This window comes from Callorhinus ursinus, unplaced genomic scaffold (assembly GCF_003265705.2).
Source record: "Callorhinus ursinus isolate GAN/ISIS: 27379988/994484 unplaced genomic scaffold, GSC_fseal_2.0 scaffold83, whole genome shotgun sequence".
Classification (NCBI taxonomy): Eukaryota; Metazoa; Chordata; class Mammalia; order Carnivora; family Otariidae; genus Callorhinus; species Callorhinus ursinus.
In genome coordinates, this window is record NW_027397145.1 from 212,186 (window position 1) to 230,851 (window position 18,666).

At 42.9% G+C, this 18,666-nt stretch overlaps 2 protein-coding genes across 3 annotated transcripts; both read right to left on the minus strand.

The window, feature by feature from the left end:
* Positions 1–3,570: 3,570 nt before the first annotated feature.
* On the minus strand, positions 3,571–12,318 carry ZMAT2 (zinc finger matrin-type 2). 2 transcript variants are annotated; one of them, XM_073887832.1, is made up of 6 exons: positions 12,192–12,318; positions 10,233–10,326; positions 8,830–8,953; positions 7,146–7,219; positions 6,551–6,696; positions 3,571–5,833 (listed from the first exon to the last, which is right to left on the minus strand). In XM_073887832.1, exons 1-6 carry the CDS (start codon positions 12,279–12,281, stop codon positions 5,690–5,692), a joined length of 672 nt encoding a protein of 223 aa, XP_073743933.1. In that variant the 5' UTR covers positions 12,282–12,318; the 3' UTR covers positions 3,571–5,689. The 2 variants fall into 2 exon arrangements, with proteins under 2 accessions (XP_073743933.1, XP_025707951.1); XM_025852166.2 differs by lacking the exon at positions 12,192–12,318 and adding an exon at positions 10,661–10,798.
* Positions 11,694–18,608, minus strand: HARS2 (histidyl-tRNA synthetase 2, mitochondrial). Its single transcript, XM_025852165.2, has 13 exons — positions 18,303–18,608; positions 17,033–17,107; positions 16,641–16,760; positions 16,419–16,514; positions 15,559–15,684; positions 15,346–15,453; positions 14,990–15,088; positions 14,608–14,701; positions 13,926–14,053; positions 13,594–13,833; positions 13,311–13,427; positions 12,959–13,105; positions 11,694–12,378 (listed from the first exon to the last, which is right to left on the minus strand). Exons 1-13 carry the CDS (start codon positions 18,408–18,410, stop codon positions 12,319–12,321), a joined length of 1,518 nt encoding a protein of 505 aa, XP_025707950.1. The 5' UTR covers positions 18,411–18,608; the 3' UTR covers positions 11,694–12,318.
* Positions 18,609–18,666: the final 58 nt, after the last annotated feature.

The following is an 18,666-nucleotide window of genomic DNA, read 5'->3' on the forward strand; positions in this document are numbered from 1 at the left end:
TCAGTTTCCCATAGAATAATGCCAGCCTGGGCTGCACCCCCCAAAAAAGTGCCTGCTATTTCACTTCATACTGCCAACAGAAGAGCATATTCTTGAAGTAAGAAACACTGCCTGCCTTACTTGAAATTGCTGAAACTGGAAAATAAAGGCATCTCAAAATGAATAAAAAATGGCAGGCATTAAATTATAAAAAGTCAACAAAAAATGAGAATATATTTAAAAACCTAACTATGAAACAAACACAACACTTCAACCCCAATTGAATAACCTTAAACAGTCATTCGGTGTTATGAAAAAATATTGTCAATCAAAAAAAAAAAAGTGGACAAAGAAGATATGACAAGAGTCAGTCAAAATCAGGAACTGAAGAAAAAGACAAATCATCTTTTTTTCAAAAGACTAATTTATAAGATGTCCAAGGGAAAGACTTTACTTAAAATATAAAAAGTGATATTAAAGAAAGGAATTAAAACAGTCAAGAAATAAAAACAAAATCAAGAAAGCAATAAGAAGGATCAGAGACAAAGTGCTAGATACAGAGGCAAAAAAAAAAAAAAAAATCCAAATTATATATAGTCCCTAAAGAAAAAAAGCAAAATAATGGAACAGATGTAATATTCAAAATTATAATACAAGAAAACTTTCTTGAAATAAAATGTGAATCTACACATCAGTAGGGTCTTTCATGAACTTAGGGAAAATTGATATAGAATGGTCAACTGTGAGATTTATCTTAGAAAATCAATTAGAGTGCGCTTGGGTGAATCAGTCGGTTAAGTGCCTGCCAACTTAACCGATCATTAACTGATCCCAGAGTCCCAGGATCGAGTCCCACATCAGGCTCCCTGCTCAGCGAGGAGCCTGCTTCTCCCTCTGCCTGCCTCTCCCTGGGCTTGTGCTCTGTCAGATAAATAAAATCTTTAAAAAAAAATCAATCAGATTCAAAAGAAAAAAACCATCCAGGCCTCAGGCAAAAAGATGAAATCATTTACGAATTAAAGAATCAGGCTGGTATTTTCACAACATACAAAGAAAGGCAGCAAAGTTTTTAAAAACTCAAGGAAAAGAACTGTGAACCAATATTTATATCCACCCTTCAAATACCAAAGCTATAAAAATCAGTTTTAAATATACAAGAACTCAAGAATCAGGAACCTCTCTTGAAGAATTTACTAAGGAATGAATTTCATCCAAATAAAGACTAATTGGGGGGAAATTCAGAAAACCTTATGATGGTGAGCATTAAATATATTAAGTTGTAGATCTTTAAAATAAAGGTGGTGATAAGAGTGGAAAAAATAGTATGCAAACTATTTCCTAAAAACGACTAAAAAAAATGGGAGAGAAAACAATAAAATAATTGTGGCTCTATAATAGGAGAGTCAAAATAGGGCAAATGAAAATATAGATTCTGAATGAGGAAAAGAAGTTTGAGGACACGAGAAAAGATCTAAGCGTAACCATAACCATTGGAACAAAAGGACAAACATTACTAAACACCAAAAGTAATTTTAAAAGTTTATTTGTTTTGGGTTGTTTTTTGTTTGTTAGCACTTCCTTACTTTCTGGCACTACAAGATGCTCCAGGTTCACCTCTTTATTTCCTTCCCCAGTCCTAGCATCAACCATTTCCCCCAAGAAGCCTGATTCCTGGTGTAAAGGGAGCTGAACATCCACTGGAAACCCAGTCGCTCTGGTGCTCTGGACAGGGGAGGAGTCTTAAACACTCTATCCAAGGCTGATTATTGGGAAAATGAAGAGAGCCAGCACAGTGGCAAAAGGGCTAGAAGGTCCTGAAGCACTCCAGTGGTTAGAAGGTGCTTTACTTGAAGGAACCGCTCAGCTAGGGCCAATCTGGCCACATCCTCTAGATTATACTATCTTGAATGGCAAGAAAGAGTGTGATACAGTAAGTTAACAAGAACAGGAATGATCCAGTACACTCTAGCGTCTAAAAAACTGCCCTAGGGGTGCCTGAGTGGCTCAGTCGTTAAGCGTCTGCCTTCGGCTCAGGTCATGATCTCAGGGTCCCGGGATCAAGCCCCGAACGGGGTTCCCTGCTCCGCGGGAAGCCTGCTTCTCCCTCTCCCACTCCCCCTGCTTGTGTTCCCTCTCTCGCTGTGTCTCTCTGTAAATAAATAAAAAAATCTTAAAAAAAAATAAAAAATAAAAATAAAATAAAAAACTGCCTATCCAGACACTCAGAGTGACCATCTGAGGACATACTGCTGTGGGGACTCACATCTCGTTTACCCCCAGCAAGGTCTCCCAAGCAGTTGCCTTCCAAGCTTATTCTCTATTACCACACAGCAGTCATCTGGTCCACAAGTTTCTGGACACCCACCTCCAGCCTCTACACTCAACGGACAACCACAGGTAGTCACTCTGTGATCAAATTGATTTTCACAGTGCCTGAGTCAGAAGAGTGGAATCTTTACAAGGTACAAGCTGTATTCCAGGTCTTACCTTGGGAACTTTGAAGTTAAACCAGATAAACCCCACAGCTCTTCTCTGAGGTGTCATAATAGGTGTTCCATGGTATTACTTCTATTACTATTTTAAACATTATTTTAACCCCCACATATATTCATTCCTCGGTTTTGGCTCCAAAAGTAAAATAGTTTTTAAAAACCACCAAAAATGAATAACCCCACGCAGTTATCTTTCCCTTTTATGTACTGTTTAACAGCTAACTTTCTTCTTCCCATAATTCCTTCCAGTTAACCAGTTATAATTTCAGTGTGTCTTTCCAGTCCTTTTTCTCAATCTATATATTTCACTGTATGTACAATATAGTTTTACGAAGGAGGTTGGGAGGGGTGTGGAAATCAGTTTGTCTGGTATTGTTTTTGTGCTTTTTTTTACTTAACAGTATGTCTTGGTGATCTTTCTTGTTAGTACACAGATCTACTTCACATATATAGTAATGGTTGCATTATATTCAAGAATAAATGTACCGGTTTTATTTTAAATGTTTCACTGTTATATAAACAAAGCTGCAGTAAACATCCTTGTAAGTATATGTACACATACACAGGTATGTTTTTAGAGTAGAATTGCGGGACTAAAGAATCTTCACATTTAAATTTTTGGAGGGGGTTATGAGAGAGATAAAAGAGTCCCTGGAGGTGCCTGAAGCCACAGAATCATCTGAAGCCATCCGATCTTTTGTTCCCCAGGTACTTTAAAGGCAATTCCACCAGAATGTAAATTCCATGAGAGCTGGAACCCTGATGCCTTACCCCAAAAAAAGAATACCAGGGCCTAGAACATGTTCAGCATCTCAGCAATCACTGAATAAATGAACACATGTAGGCCAGTCACAGGCATATTCCTCAACCAGAATGCAAAATTTCCATGGATTTTAGAAAGACCACAAACATCCAAGAAATTCCTCTTTCAGATTTCTGAGTTATCTGGGATTGCTCTGGGGTCCTAAATTTCCACCCCATCCCCTTCTTCCCCCTTTCCAAGTCACCAGCTTGAGTCCCTTCACATACCCATGACCTAGACCAACCCCTTGGAGACCCAAACCACTTGCCAGTCCCAAGAGAATTTAGATAGAAAACCTAAAATTTAGAATTGCTTTTTATTATAGGTGACCAAAGGTAAGATTCCACTGTACCAAAGAGAATGGGAAATCATTTGAAGACAAGCTGAATTAGGTGGTTTCCTGAAGAGTACTAAAAAATGGAAGAACTCAGCCGACACTTTCTCCAGCCTGCCTTGAAAGGAGCAGAAGGGCCCACGCTACTAGAGTAGAGCGTTACTTGAAGGACCTGTAGAGCACATAATCCTGTCAAGGAAATAACCCACTAATCTGTCTGCAATTGGCCAACAAATACTGTATGTGAAACTCTGAGCCAGTAGACAGACACATTCACAGTGATCCCAATGGCAAGACTGAGCATCAGAAATAAATTAGGCAAAAGTTATGCCTGGCAGCAAGGGAGTTATGTACAAAAGTCCAAAGGAAAGAGTATAGTACTTTAAGGGACCCACAGGTGGTTCAGATGCTTCAAGGGGCTAATGAGGCAGAGAATGTAAATAAGCCATATGGTGGCAACCTTGTTAACTCACACAGAGCCCACTTTTCAGGATACAGAACCACCAACGGTTATTATAGAATTCACCTAGTCGGGAGTTTGTGTAACTATTACTGGTTTGTTCAAGAGACAGATTTTTTTCCTCTGTATCCCTGGGATCTGGCACAATACCCAATCCAGGGAATATCAAAGCTTTTTCTTTAGTTAAGCAGTCTGTGCCATCCAATTCTCAAGTTAGACCAATATAGGGAAGGCAGCTTATCAATGCTTCTCAATGGGACTGCGGAGAGAGATTTCACCAACTCCTGGGGACACATTCTTATTTGTCAAACTCGGAGAGGAGGTGCTACCAGCATCTAGTGAGTAGAGGCTAGGGATACTACTAAACATCCTGAAATGCACAAGAGAGCCTCCACAACAAAGAATTAACCAGCCTAAAATGTCAACAGTGCCAAAACTTAGTAACCCTGTGCCTAGTCTAACTGCAGATAGTAAGGAAAACACTAAGTTCAACCCTAAACTCTGTTCCAAAAACAGACCAAAGGAGGCTAAAATTATAGGAAAAGTTGGGTTCAGACTCCTTCGGACACACATCCCATCAGAGGAAATTACAACTCGTGCTGAAGGAACCTAGAAAAAAAAAAAAGTGACAGGGCTCAAATGAAGGGAGAAGAAAGAAAAGCTCTATATGTAATACTCAGTGTAGGAAGAACAAAAACAATACACAGGGAAGAATATGGAATGTTCCCACCAAATGTGAATAGGCCCAGTCAATGCCATTTATTATACATGTTGAACAGTCTCTGAGACCCAAGGGCTCCCATATGAAGTTTTTTTTTTTTTCCTTTTTCTTTTTTGCATCAAACAGGTTCTTCCAAGAGCCTGCTCACAAGGAAGAAAAAAAGAAAAAGAGTAATCCTCAATAAAATGAAACAAACAGGAAAAGCTGACAGTCTACATATGAAAAACAAAGGTTAAAAAACTCACCAGACAAAAACCGCACCAAACACTCGTCCCATTTAATTTCCTGTTACATGCACTGAGAGAGCCAAGAACATCAGGCCCCAAGGCAGCAATGCTCTGAGGTTCTAGTTCAGGCTCTCTCTATGTGACAAATTCATGCACACACACCCGCACATACCACTGACCCAGGCAGAAATACACATGCATGCACAGGTGGTAGAGAATCACAGGGAGGTTGGGGGGGAGGGGAAGAGGGCTGATCAAAATGTGCTATCAACTGGACACTGGGGACCCAGAGAACCCTTCTGCTGCAGGCTAAGCAAGAGTCAAAATTAAAACAAAGGGAAAACACAGGATAAATGCAGGATGCTCAGAGAAGAAATTGGACAGATGAGGAGGGAAAGATACAGGGGGAGTTTTGGGAAAGCAGCCTCAGAAGAGGTTTTTCTTTATTGGGAACTCGGGCAGATGTCCTGTGACTCCAGTGATATACCGAGGCTAAAGGAATATGCCACAGCATTACCTCTGCATCCTGTGCTCTCTCCCAAAGTAGAGGGAAACCACAGACACCCACCCTCTAGCCCTCCCCACTGCGGCTCTTAAGGACTTTCCCAAGTACCCCCCAAAAAATGACCCCCCCCACACACACAAAGTTAGCAAAGAGCCAAGCACAGAAAGCCTCAGTAACTCTTCTTGGTGGAACCAAAGCCAGAGAAGCCCATCACAGCTGCCATCTCATCATCCTCCTCAAATGTCAAGTCCTCCTCAGCCCTCCTTTTCTTCTCCTTCTGTTTCTCTTTCTTGTAGGCTTTGGCCTTTTCCTCCTAGGGGGGAAATCACTCAGAATCAGTTCAGACTCCTGAGCCAAACGTTGAAAGAGACAAGTGAGTGTCAAGATTCCTTTCTATCTTTAGGAGAAAATAGTTAAAGACAAGTAAAATTTCAAGAGCAGAGGAAAAGCCACAGTAAAGATTTAAAGAACAACAAAGAGCAGTTTTAGCCTGTGAAGAGCACTTCTCAGTCCTACATTCCAATTCATCTCTAGTTCTTAAAAAGGTTATGGAAACAAAACCACATAACAGCAACTATTATCCTGGGGCACACAGTACATGCCAGTAATTGATCTAAATGCTTTATGTAGATTATAAACTAAGATCTCTCTCTAATGGGAAAACTGAGGCATGGAGAGGTTATATAACTTGCCCAAAAGTCATAGCCAGTAAGTGAAGGAAACAGAATTCTGACCCTGTCAGCCTGGTTCCATGTGCCTCTTGGGGACTAGGTGTATTTAATCCCTCCTGTAGTAAAAAAAAAATAAGTAGGCCCAGACAGTCCAGGAAGAAAAAAGGATAGGTTTACAGCCATATCCTTCAGATCACAAGAGTCCCAAACAAAGGTAACAAATGTTTCCCCCAGTATAGTGAAATTCAGGATACAACTAACCTCTGGGGGTGGGAGTGGAATGAAGAGAGCCTCCTCATGATTCGTAACATAAAATTCAAAGCTGGGGGACAAAAGATGGAAAGATACCAGAGCCTTACCTCTTCTCTGAGCTCTTTCATTCTTTCCTCAAAATCATAATCTTTCTGTTTCTCTTCCATCTTCTTCTTGTTGACTTCAAAACGTTTCTTCACCTGATCCAAGGTGGAACGTTCCACACGCATAGACATGCCCAGATTTCGCTGATCTGGGTGGGATCAACAGTGAAAACGGTAATGGCATTACAATATCCTCAGCCCCTCAAAAAGTCTTTGACATTAAAAAAAAAAAAAAACCACCTTTTCATAAAATACACAGGAAAAATAATTATGACTGGAAAAAAAAACTCCCTTGGCTTTACTTGTTCCCAGAAGCAGCAACTACAGATAGCAAGATGCAAGTGGCTTTCAACTGCCCTTACTGAGCAAATGCACACCAGTCAGGACAGCTAGGCCTTGGGCTTGTCGAGAGCCTAGAACAGTGTCTCATCTCAGGGCCTCCAGAAACATTAGATAATGAAGTAAAGCATGTACTGTACTAAAACCACTGGAGAAATTCTGAGGCATTAAAAAAAAATCCAACTGAAACCACTCTTTCCCCTACCCCACCTCCAAAACCCAGTCTCAGCCCTAGTCACAAACTACCTCCAAGCCTTACGTTTCTTTCCATTAATGTGATCCAGAAAGTTGATAGAGTCCTTCACCACACAGTCACAGACATTGCAATAATACCTAGCAAAAAGAAGAAACAGCACTTGTGTCAAATCTAGCTGTAAGGATCTTAATGTTTTCAACCAACAAACTCCTATTTTTAGGTAAATTTTCTTTTTACAAGAAGGCACTTCTCATTTTCATAAAGCATTACCTCTTGGAAGAGTATGGTAACCAACCTCCAAGATGGCCCCTCAATGATCCCCAAATTCCTGATATTTGTACCTTGGGTAGGCCCCTCCCAATTCATACTAGGGTTGGTCTGTGACCAAAAGAGTATTTCAGGGTGCCTGGTGGCTCAGTCAGTTAATCATCTGCCTTCGGCTCAGGTCATGATTTCAGGGTCCTGGGATTGAGCCCTACGTTAGGCTCCCTGCTCAGCGAGGAGTCTGCTTCTCTCTCTGCCCCTCTGCCTGCTCATGCTCTCTCTTTCAAATAAATAAATAAAATTTTAAAAGAAAAGTTCAAAAGTGATGTGACAGGGCGCCTGGGTGGCTCAGTCGTTAAGCGTCTGCCTTTGGCTCAGGTCATGATCCCAGGGTCCCGGGATCGAGTCCCACATCGGGCTCCCTGCTCAGCGGGAAGCCTGCTTCTCCCTCTCCCACTCCCCCTGCTTGTGTTCCTGCTCTGTCTTTCTCTGTCAAATAAATAAAATCTTTAAAAAAAAAAAAAGTGATGCAATAGCACTTCCAAGATTAGGTCATTTAAAAAAAAAAAGTGGCTTCGTTCTTAGTCTGTCTATGTCTTATTCTGGGGAAGCCGAAGCCACTTGCTTTATTGTGAGCAGCACTACAGAGAGGCCCACGAGGCAAAGAACTGAGGCCTCCAAAGCACTGTTACATGAAAGAGCTATCAACCAAATCAATCAGGCCCACTTACACCTCAAATGAATGCAGACCCAGAAGACATCTTCAACGAAGCTTTGTGAAACCCTAAGCCAGAACCACAGAGGTAAGTAAGTCTTTCCCAGATTACTTACCCACAGAAATTGGGAGCTATCTGCTGTTTTATGCTGCTAAATTTTGGGTGAATTTGTTAATTTACACAGCATTAGATAACTAATACAGAGAGAAATGATGTTTGTGGGTTTTCTAAGCAACCCAGAGACATGTCACTCACTGCTGTTTTTGCCCTCCTACTAGAAGACCTAAGTGAACAAAGAAGTAGTGGGGGGAAATATAGACTAGAGCTCTTGCAGGACACTTCTTCCCATGGGTTATAGTCTTGGTCTAGGAGGAAGGTGTTCGATCAAGCAATCCATAACAACTACAACATACTTTGCAACCAGTCTGGAACCTCAACTACCTTTATTCACCATCAACAGCTCCTAGGCTCCATTCTAAGTCCACCTAATCTCTCCCCTAGAAATGTCCTTAGTAGTCCTTTCATTCATTTCTTCCTCTTCCAAGATATTAAGAAGTAGTGACAACACTAATATGAAGAGGCCTACAGAGTGTAGCGACACTACTATGTTTAGTTGCGGCCTTGGGGTGGGGAGGAGAGAAAAATATACAGGTAGAATTATAGGTAACATGGTTGTTCTCCTGGGGCCAGAGAACCTCCTCAACACTTGCTAAAACCAACATAGCCAGTTTATTTCTGGCTCCTGAGAAAGACGAAAAGTCACTCACCCTCCCATCTCAGATTGTGGCGTGGTCTTGGTAATGACAATTGTCTTCCCAAGCTTGGATTCCAGGTCCACCTTATAGTCTCTATGCCGGAGAAGCTCCCGTTTGACTGGCTGCACTGGTTTTCCTAAAATATAATAGAGAAAGAAGTCCCTTTAATATTACAGTTTCTTAAGGAGAAAGGAAAAAAAAAGTGCATGAAACCCGAAATACAGATGTCTACTCTCTTTCTTGAGCCTGAACCAAGGAACACAATGAGCACTTCTAGCAGCAGCTAGGGGAGAATCGCAACACAGGAAAAATGATAAGCAATCCCTAAACTCTCTAGAGCTTTTATCACTTTAAAATCAACAAGTCTAAAAGCAAAGTTTTTTATTTATTGATTAGCTGAATTGAAGGGAGTTCCTAATTTTCACAAAAAGCAAACTTTTAAAAGAAAAGCAAGGAGGGGCGCCTGGGTGGTTCAGTTGGTTAAGCATCTGCCTTCAGATCAGGTCATGATCTAGGGTCCTGGGATCAACTCCCGCATCAGGTTCCCTGCTTGCAGGTAGTCTGCTTCTCCCTCTGCCCCTCACCCTGCTTGTGCTCTCTCTCTCAAATAAAATCTTTTTAAAAAAAGATTAGAAAATTAAATAAAAGCAAAGATATTCAGTAATACCTTCGCACAGATACTCCAAGCATAAACAAAAGCAATCTTCAGAGGGCTGGGAAAATTTTTAATAGGGGACTAACATTCAGGAAATATCTGTTACATACTTGGCACTACTGTACAAATTACATCAAAACTAAAAGGATTAGTGTGTGCAAGGTGGTGTGAAAGTTAAGTGAAAGAAGAATGCATATGTTTGAAAACAGATGAAAAAGTAAGATTTCTTTTTGTATATTGGAATCTCTATCTAGGAAAGGAGAACCAACTCCCTGACACTATACAAAACATAGAGGACAGTACTACTAACCACCAGCTTAAACAATCACACATTCCTTGGTGAGTACCCTTGCTCTTCTCAGACTATAGGGCAAGGTCTTGATTGGGCCAATTATGTTCTTCCCCTTAAGTGACTTTAAGGGAAAGAGTATCTTCAATAACAGTAATGCACAGCAGCAAAATAGTCCTTTTCTCTACCCAAGATTCTACTCTCTTCTTTGTACTTGAGGAAAGTAGGAAATGAGCTAAGCAAAAGGTCGGCAAGAAAGCAGAGGAAACGGAGCTGGAAAACACCTCAAAACCGCTTCAGTCCACTTCCTCGCTCTCATTTTTATACACTAAGAAATCGAGAACCAGGGAGGCAACACTCTGCCAGAGGATACACAGGGTATGAGGACACCGCATTTCAACTCCCCACCCGCTCTCCAGCTATGGCTTCGCCTCTACGATACCCATAGCCCTTGTTGGAGTAGGCACCCACCATCCTTCTTTTCTCTCTCTTCCGTGAGCCTCTTCTCGGCGAGCTTCTCATATTCATCTTTGTCCCACTTTCGGCGAAAGTCCAAGTTTTTTGTCTGTAGGAAGAAAAGCGCTCAGGATTCGTTGCTAATCATATCCAACCCCTAGAAGAACGGAAGGAACCGCGTCCACGCTGGCAAGGCGACCCCCGGACCTGTAGAGAGCGAAGACTCTCCGGACCTCACCAGGAGGCTGAGGTGGCCTCAGGACCCCAACCCGAAAGACCTCCGGGATTCCACAGACCCTGCGCCAGGACCCCACAGGGAAGCTCTTGAACCCAGGCAACTGGACCGCAAGGAGGTGTTGAGAAGCCAATCGGGTGCAGGATATTCCGCGCTGAGAAGCCACCCCCTGCCCCCCGACCAAAGCCTCCTCACACACAACACCTACCCCGCTGCCCGACGCCATCTTCACTGCGAGCACTGCGAAGTGAATGGGAAGCCGGAAAATGACGTAAAAAGCGGCCTTGAGCCGTAAAGCAAGCTTCCCCTCCAATAAGCTTAGTGTCTCGCGTTCTAAACAAGCTAAGGACTGGAGCGCTTCTAAAATAGGCTTGTCGGCCCCTCCTCTGCCCCGAGGAAATGGCGCATGCGCATGGAAACGGTGAAGCAACACGGAAGTAAGGGCACCTACAAATGGTTTTTGCCTTGGCTTCCTAAACAAGCATCGAAGGGCTGATTTAGTTCAACTCGTCTATTTTACAAACAAGGAAACGGTTCAAATCAGTGCCCTCTGATCTAGCCTAATCAATTTTGCGTGCGTTTGCCAAGAATTTCTAAATTTTCTTTAAGGCTGAATTGGTTATCAGGAGCCTCTAGCTGCCCCATTACCTGTATGCACTGAAGATATGGCCCCGACACTAGTGTTTTTTAAGTTGCAGCCTTCCCAGAGCATAGGTAGAGAGCGTTTTTTTTTTTTTTTGCACAGTCTCTTTATTTTTGCAGCAATGCTATCACCCTTCAGTTAACTCATCTTTCCTTCAGTGAAGAACTTTATAATAGTCATTCAATCTATAGGGCACAATTTAATCAACATGATTGGACTTGGAAAGGCCAGTCATCAGCAACACTGTAGGGTATAGAACTCTGGCAGATGGCTCACTATATGTAGATTTAGACATGACTGTGTCTCCAAGTTGGGGGGGGAGGGGAGTGGGGAGCACTGGGGAACTGTGACTGCTCCCTTCACTGAATACAGAAGCATCACCCTTGGGTGGTTGCTCCTAGCTCTCATAATTTTCCAGTGTACTCTCCAGCGTTTTCTACGGCCTATGCAAACCAATCTCCCGATAACAAATCACCCAAACTATATTTAATATTTTATTTAATATATTATCCAATCACTTCTAGAACAGCCACCTCCCTAGGAGAACATGGAATATAGTCAAGCAGTAATTCTGGCACAAGAAATGGTCTCCAAAATCTCAAAAGATTATACCATTTTATCAGTCACCTATTAAATTCAACATTCAAGATTACTGAACAGACAGCCTCACTCTATTAACAGTGAATGGACTAGAGAGATGTCACATCAAAATGAGCACTGCTATGCCCTTAGGATAGCATATTTGTCCTCAAACAAAGAAGCAAGCAGCCATTTGCCCCTTCCTTGCTGTCTCCCAAAACTCCCTGGACAAGCTAAGGGCAGGCTGTGGACAAATATCCCAAAATCTGGTTCAGAAGCCATAGTGGAAGGTCAAGTATCTGTCTGATCTCAATGGTCTCAGCCTGAGGCAACTTTCCTAGAGCCTTGCTCAAAGCAACCATCTCCGCACCTCTTGGCAGCATTCAATGGCACTTCAAATCTGCCATCTGTCTCTGCAGTTAGAGCATGTCTCTTTCACATACCAGCCATCTGCATCCACGCAGAATAGCTGCTCACACTAGCCCAGGAGTCCTCAGAGCCTCCTACAGTTCTGTACCCAGAAAGGATGGAGGAGGCCGAGGAACTTGTCACCCATCCTGGCCAGCAGTTGTGAATTCCGTCGGGAACTCAGCCCTAGAAGAAACATCCTCTAGAAAGAGCAGCAGGTGGCAAGCAGGCAAGAATCAAGACTCAGATAGTGTCTTCTGAATTTCAGCCACAAGATTTTCTCGTTTAATGGCCACCTGTAACATAAGAGAACCCTCATGTGACAAACTAGAGAGTGATACTAGCCTCTTTTTTTTTGATACTAGCTTCTTAGTCACTGCTTTTCCAGATTCATTTTACCCTGCATCTGCTCCCACTACTTATATAATCAGCAGGAAGAAATGTGGGCTTCAAGCTGAACTAGAGAATGTATGTCCTCAAGACTAGAGATTCAAACACCTGGGGCACCTGCCTGGCTCAGGTGGTAGAGCACGTTGACTCTTGACCTTGGCATTGTGACTTCAAGCCCCAAGCAGGGTGGGAGAGATTACTTAAAAAATAAAATCTTTAAAAAGAGAGACACACAGAGAGAGAGGGATTTTCAAACACCTGATCTGTGTCTATTTTGTTGGATTGGTCTCAAAATACCCATTAAGATTTCATCTGTCCTTCTGCCCACCTACCTAATATTCACTGGCTAACGGGTTACCTGCGTGGGTCTTCATTCATCTCTACCACTATTAACCCTGGAGACATTTCCTTAGCCATAAGATACATATTTCTTAAAGAATCTAAGAAAGGTAGAAACACATGGTGCTTTCTATTTCCCCCACTCACCTCCTCCCTGCTGGCCACTGAACGAAGTTTGATTACCCCTTCTTTCAGTTCTTGCTCACCAATAATGACCACCAGTGGAATGCCCATTTGCTCACAGTAGTGCAGTTGAGTTAGTAGTTTAGGGTTGTTCTTATACAGCAGCTCTGCCTGAAAAGGGTGAAGACAGAATATAGGGCTTAGAAGTGACCACACTCCTCAAGCATTTCCAAAGAAATAAGGGGCTAGCCTTCCTACCAGAAGACACTTTAGTGAAAACTAGAAAGGTCTTGAGTTCCACCTTGGGCATTAGGTAGAAATGGCCACCTGAATGGCCAAACATACCTTGACGACTTGGATATCAGTTCTACCATACCTTGATCCCAGCATCCCAAAGTTCTGAAATTAACTTTAACCGTTCATGAAGAAAGTTCTTCTGTGGTGTGGCCACAAACACTTGGGTCTCTGTGGTCCGTATCTTCTGACCAGAAGTCTGATTAAAGAGAAAGAAGAAAGTAAAACTAATAAAAAACTTCCTGTGCATCAGTAATTAAAAAAAAAAAAAGACAAAAAGAATCATCAGGAAAACAGTCCAACTGTATATCCACAAACATGAGTTTTTAGTCTCCAGCCCCACTCCACTCCTACCTAGGACCTACCTTCATCCTCTGTTCCAAAATGGCGAAGATTCGCTCCACCCCAATACTGAGCCCCACACATGGCACCTTGTGGCCCCTGGGGTCAAACATGCCCACCAACCCATCATAGCGTCCACCAGCAGCCACACTGCCCACATTGAAGGACTCCTCTGCCTGAGCTGGGGTCTGTAGTAGCACTGCTTCATAGATCACTCCAGTATAGTAGTCCAGTCCCCGAGCTAGGCTTAGGTCAAAAGAGATCTGTGGGAACAAGTATATTAAGTCCCAAAAAAACTCAGGACACTGAAAACCCCAAAATTCAGCAGGAAGTCCACACTCCCAACTTAGCTTACCTTCTCAGCAATTCCAAATAAAGTCAGGTATTCAAATAGCAGCTTCAAGTCCCCCAAGCCCTCTAGGGCCTGCTTGTTCTGGGATAGTCTAGAATCCTGGAACATTTCCTCTACCAAGGACACCCCACCTGGGGAGACATATGGGGAGAAATAAGTCTGTGCTTTCACCCTGATGTGTTTTACCCAAATTTATTCTTAATATGCTCCAGCTAATCCTCATTTTTTTTTTTATGATTTTTTATTTATTTGACAGAGAGAGAGATAGTGAGAGCAGAAACACAAGCAGGGGGAGTGGGAGAGGGAGAAGCAGGCTTCCCACTGAGCAGGGAGCCTGATGCGGGGCTCGATCCTAGGACCATGGAATCATGACCTGACCTGAGCCGAAGGCAGACACTTAACGACTGAGCCACCCAGGTGCCCCTCCTCCTCATTTTCTTAGTTTAAAAAAAAAAACCAAACCAAAAAAAACCATCCTGATCTCTTATGACCAGGCTCTCCTCCTCTGCCTTTGCCATCTGAAGACATAAAGTGGTTATTACACTAAGTAAAAGGAAAATCAAATTCAGGCCAGGTTCTGGCACTTAGCTTATCTTTGGAAAGGAGCTGTTTCAGAGGTAGAAGTTGTACACACATCCCCCTCACTCCAGTTCTATCACAGAGCTCTGAAAACACTGGTTCTTACCATGACATTGGACATAGTCACCAATTCTATCAGCCACTTCAGGAGCCAGGCCTTTCTTTGCCACCATCTCATGTCTCACATCATTCCAAGATATCTGTGCAAACACCCAAACATTAGCCCAGTTCCAAGATCCTTCTTCATCTAACTGGAAATGTCATGAGTAGCTAACACTATACTCAGCAAAGGCAGAGGCAGGTTAGGAAATGCAGCCATAGTCAACCCACTGCACAACAAAGCTCAGGTCTTGCTTTGGACTATCTCCTTACCTTCCCCAGACAAAGCTCACTTCTAGTCACTGTCTCCTTTTTTTCTCTAGGGGTACAGATTTGAGGGCAAGGCAGAGACTCTGATATGGTCTACTGAAGCATGTCTTTTTAGTTACCTTGTCTAGTTTGTCTATTGAGGTGCAGATGGCATGGAACTTGCTTTCAGGAACACCACAGACAGCTAACATCCCATCCAAAATCCGCCGATCATTGACCTGTGAACTCAGTGGAAATAACCCAAGTGCCTTGTCAATGCTTTTTCCCTCAAAATAATGGCAGTCCCTATTAGCCTATCTCATAAAAAGGACAGAAAAAAAATTTCATAGCATGACTATATAGATATAGATGAAATACAACAGCTGTACTGAGAAAGTCCCAGGTCTACAGGCCTAAAGGCTGGGGTCACCTATGTTTTAGGAGAGCATCAGGCCAAATCCAGACTTCTCCCCTCAGTCCTCAGTCCTGGTCTCACCTTAATGAGAAAGTCCCCCAGCTGTAACCCACTTAGGATTTCACACATGATCTTCAAACACTCTGCATCAGGGATCATAGGGTCAAACTGACCAGCAATGTCAAAATCCTGCAGCAAAGAAAAAGGGGGAAAAAAAATCTTCACTGAGCAGCCAGTTCCCAGGTTGTAGCTCCCCAAACTATCAAACCATGCTGCCCACATCTGGTCACTTACACACTGGCAGAACTCCCTGTAGCGGCCTTGGACTATGGTTGGGCTCTCTCGCCGCCACACCTTTCCAACTTGGTAGCGTTTCATCTTTTTCACTTTATACATGGCCAGATAACGAGCAAAAGGGACCTCACATAAACAGGTTAAGGAGAAAGCATACTGCCTCCAAAACTTAGGCCCAGTGTAAAGAAATTTGGGAGAATTGGGCCATTACCAATTGGATCTCATCCACTAGGATGAAAACAAGGACGTTCTCTGTCTTGTTTCCCACTGTCCCCAGTGCCTAGCAGTGCTTGACATTCAATATATATAAAGGAATGAAGGAATCCCACCAAGAAAAAGTGCAAGTTCAGTAAGAAAGCAGGAGAAGCTGGCCTGCTGCCCACTGAATGAGATAGAAATGACCCAAGAACTCCAAGTATGGGCTATTCCTTCCTATTCAGATCAATTCTCAGCCATTTCAAAATAGTCAAGTTTCAGAACCTGGATTTGCCTGCAACTTCTATGTCAATGTTTCTTTTCTTCTTTTTTTTTTTAATGTCAATGTTTCTTAAAGTATAGGTTGAGAACCTCTTCATGACCCCAGGTGCCTATTTAAAATGCAGACTGCTGAACCCCACTCCAGGTACAGAATTAATATCTGGGGCTAAGGACCAGAAATCCGTATTTCTGATACACAATAAAGTTAAATGACAGTGCTCCAGGCCAGGCTCTGCTGGCAGAATTGCCTTCTGGGAGGAACTGGAAGTAAAGGCTGCTGCAAACAGACCTAGGGGATCCCAGAGGCACTGTTGTTCCCTTTTGTCAAAAAAAGCCCTCTGGGTTTGGAAAGAGATGTCAGTCTCTAACACTCAGAAAGATACAGTAAGGTCATAGCGCAGGGACAATAGCTCTCCACCTTGATCCTTCAGATCATAGATTAGCCCAGAGTCTTCTCCATACTTCTCAGTGAGCATTTCCTGCAGGGATCAAACAAAAACCACCACAGTTCAAAGGAGGACTCCAGAACACAGGCTAAAAGCTCTTTGGGAAACTGAAGGCAGACGAAAAAATGGGAGTTCCAGCACTCTCTTTTCTCCTCTTACCTTAAGCTCAAATGCTGGAGTATCTAATCTCTTTGCTCCATGACGTTTAAAGCAGCCAACAACCATATCAAGAATTTTCTCCCTCACAACCATCTGCTGAGGACTAAGATCTCTGGTGCCCTAGAAACCAAAAGCAGCCATGGTGAAAACACAGACAAAAAACAAGTCCATTTAAGACAAAGAGTTAACATCTATAATCGAAAGTCGGAAGTTGAAATCTCTTTGAGTGCAGTTGACTGAGGCCTATCAGTATCTCAAGAATAGTGAAGTTTTTTTTTTTAAATTACTCTTAAAAGACATTAAAAGGGATTAAGAAGAGACAAGCAGAGCAGAGGGCAGAGCAGAGGGCAGCCTCCAAGGCACTCTAATAGGACAGGGGTAAAGGGCATTACCTTTGGTGTCTTGATAATAAAATTTGATTTCTCTTGATGTGGTTTCAGTTGGGATGTTAACACTGCCTCTGAAACCTGGCAGAAAAAGGAATGTGAGATGTGAGCCACAAGACTGGCCAGACCTGGGACATCTCTGGCCCTACGGCCCGACCTGCAAAGACATCTGGCCCTGAGCAAGACAACCTGAACACAGTTTTATCTATTTCAATCTCGGCCTCCCTCCAAAACATACATCATATTTGCACTATGTACTTAATACACATGAGATCAGGTTTTTATCATATTTGGAGTTTTTAAATGTCTGGAAAAGCTTAAGCACCGGAGAACAATGAAGGCACAGAACAATCCACCACTACTTCCACCAACCATCTAGGAGTAGGAATTAGTATGATCTCCAATTCTTAGTTCCTACTCAAAGAGCAAAAACATGAACATGAATTTTTAATAAAGAAGCAATGGTCATTAGGCTTTGAGACATGGAAAAAGTAACCTAAAGACAGAAGAAAACATGCCCAAAACACACATGCTTGTGAAATGACCAGGAATGGATATCCAAATTGAACTAAAAAATCAGACTGGTAGGATGCTGTACTGAAAATTAATAACAAAAGATCTGAACCCTGCTGTTCATGATAGCACAAAGCATCTGCTAGGGTCTATACCAAAGTAAAAATGAATTGGTAATTTTGTTTATTAGCAGCAGGCTGAATGCCCTTCCAGAAATATAGAGGGTGTGGTAGTTCCATATTTTGGCGGATTCTCTCCTCCAAAGAAAGGCAGTTCAAGTCCACAGTCCTTCCTCTGCAATTCCTCAAAATCCAAAAATCTCTAAAAACCGAAAAGTGGTTTGTTTTGGGGTTTATTTTCAGGGAGGGGGAGCTCATTTTGAGGTAACTCTAATGTGAACCCAGTCTACCTGTGGTCTTCAGTCATCTCACTTAATGGGAATATTCATATACTTTGCTCAAGAATGTGTTTGACCCCAAGAGGTTCACATTAAGTGATTGTGGACCTCTATTAAGAAGACTCCCTTACTATGTATCCGCTGATAAGTCATTTAACCTTGCAGCTTTTTCCTCAACTGTAAAATGGAAATAATCCCAATCTCTCAAGACTGCTATGAAGATTAAATGACAAAGCATCTAAAATGCTTAGCTCAGTACCGTTAAACTACTCAAAAAAACCCGACTGTACTCCTGGACTGCAGGCCGCGAGTCCATGCTTTCAGACCTGGATATCCTGCCCCAACAGACCACTCAGTCTGGCTCACCTGGCTATGAAAATGGACCTCCCTGATGCACACAAGACCGGACGGCCGCAGGACCTGGCTGAACAGTGAAGCCCAGGCCCTCATGGGCAGGAGTCCGAACGGGGACATCGCGTAACAGGAGGCCGCCTTTCCGAGACAGGAGCCAAAGAACCTGAGAACGAGGCAGGTTGGACCCCACCCCAGTAAGGGTGCAGAGCGCTGTAGAGGGTAGTCGTAGCACCAGCGAAAATGCGATCACTTCCGCACCTTCCAAAGCCTGAAGGATGGCTCCAAACCTCTCAGGCTCCGTTTCAGCTTCAGCACTTCCGGTAGTAGCCGGAAGTGGTTGTTGTGCTCGGCGGAGGCTCTCTAGGCATGCGGACCA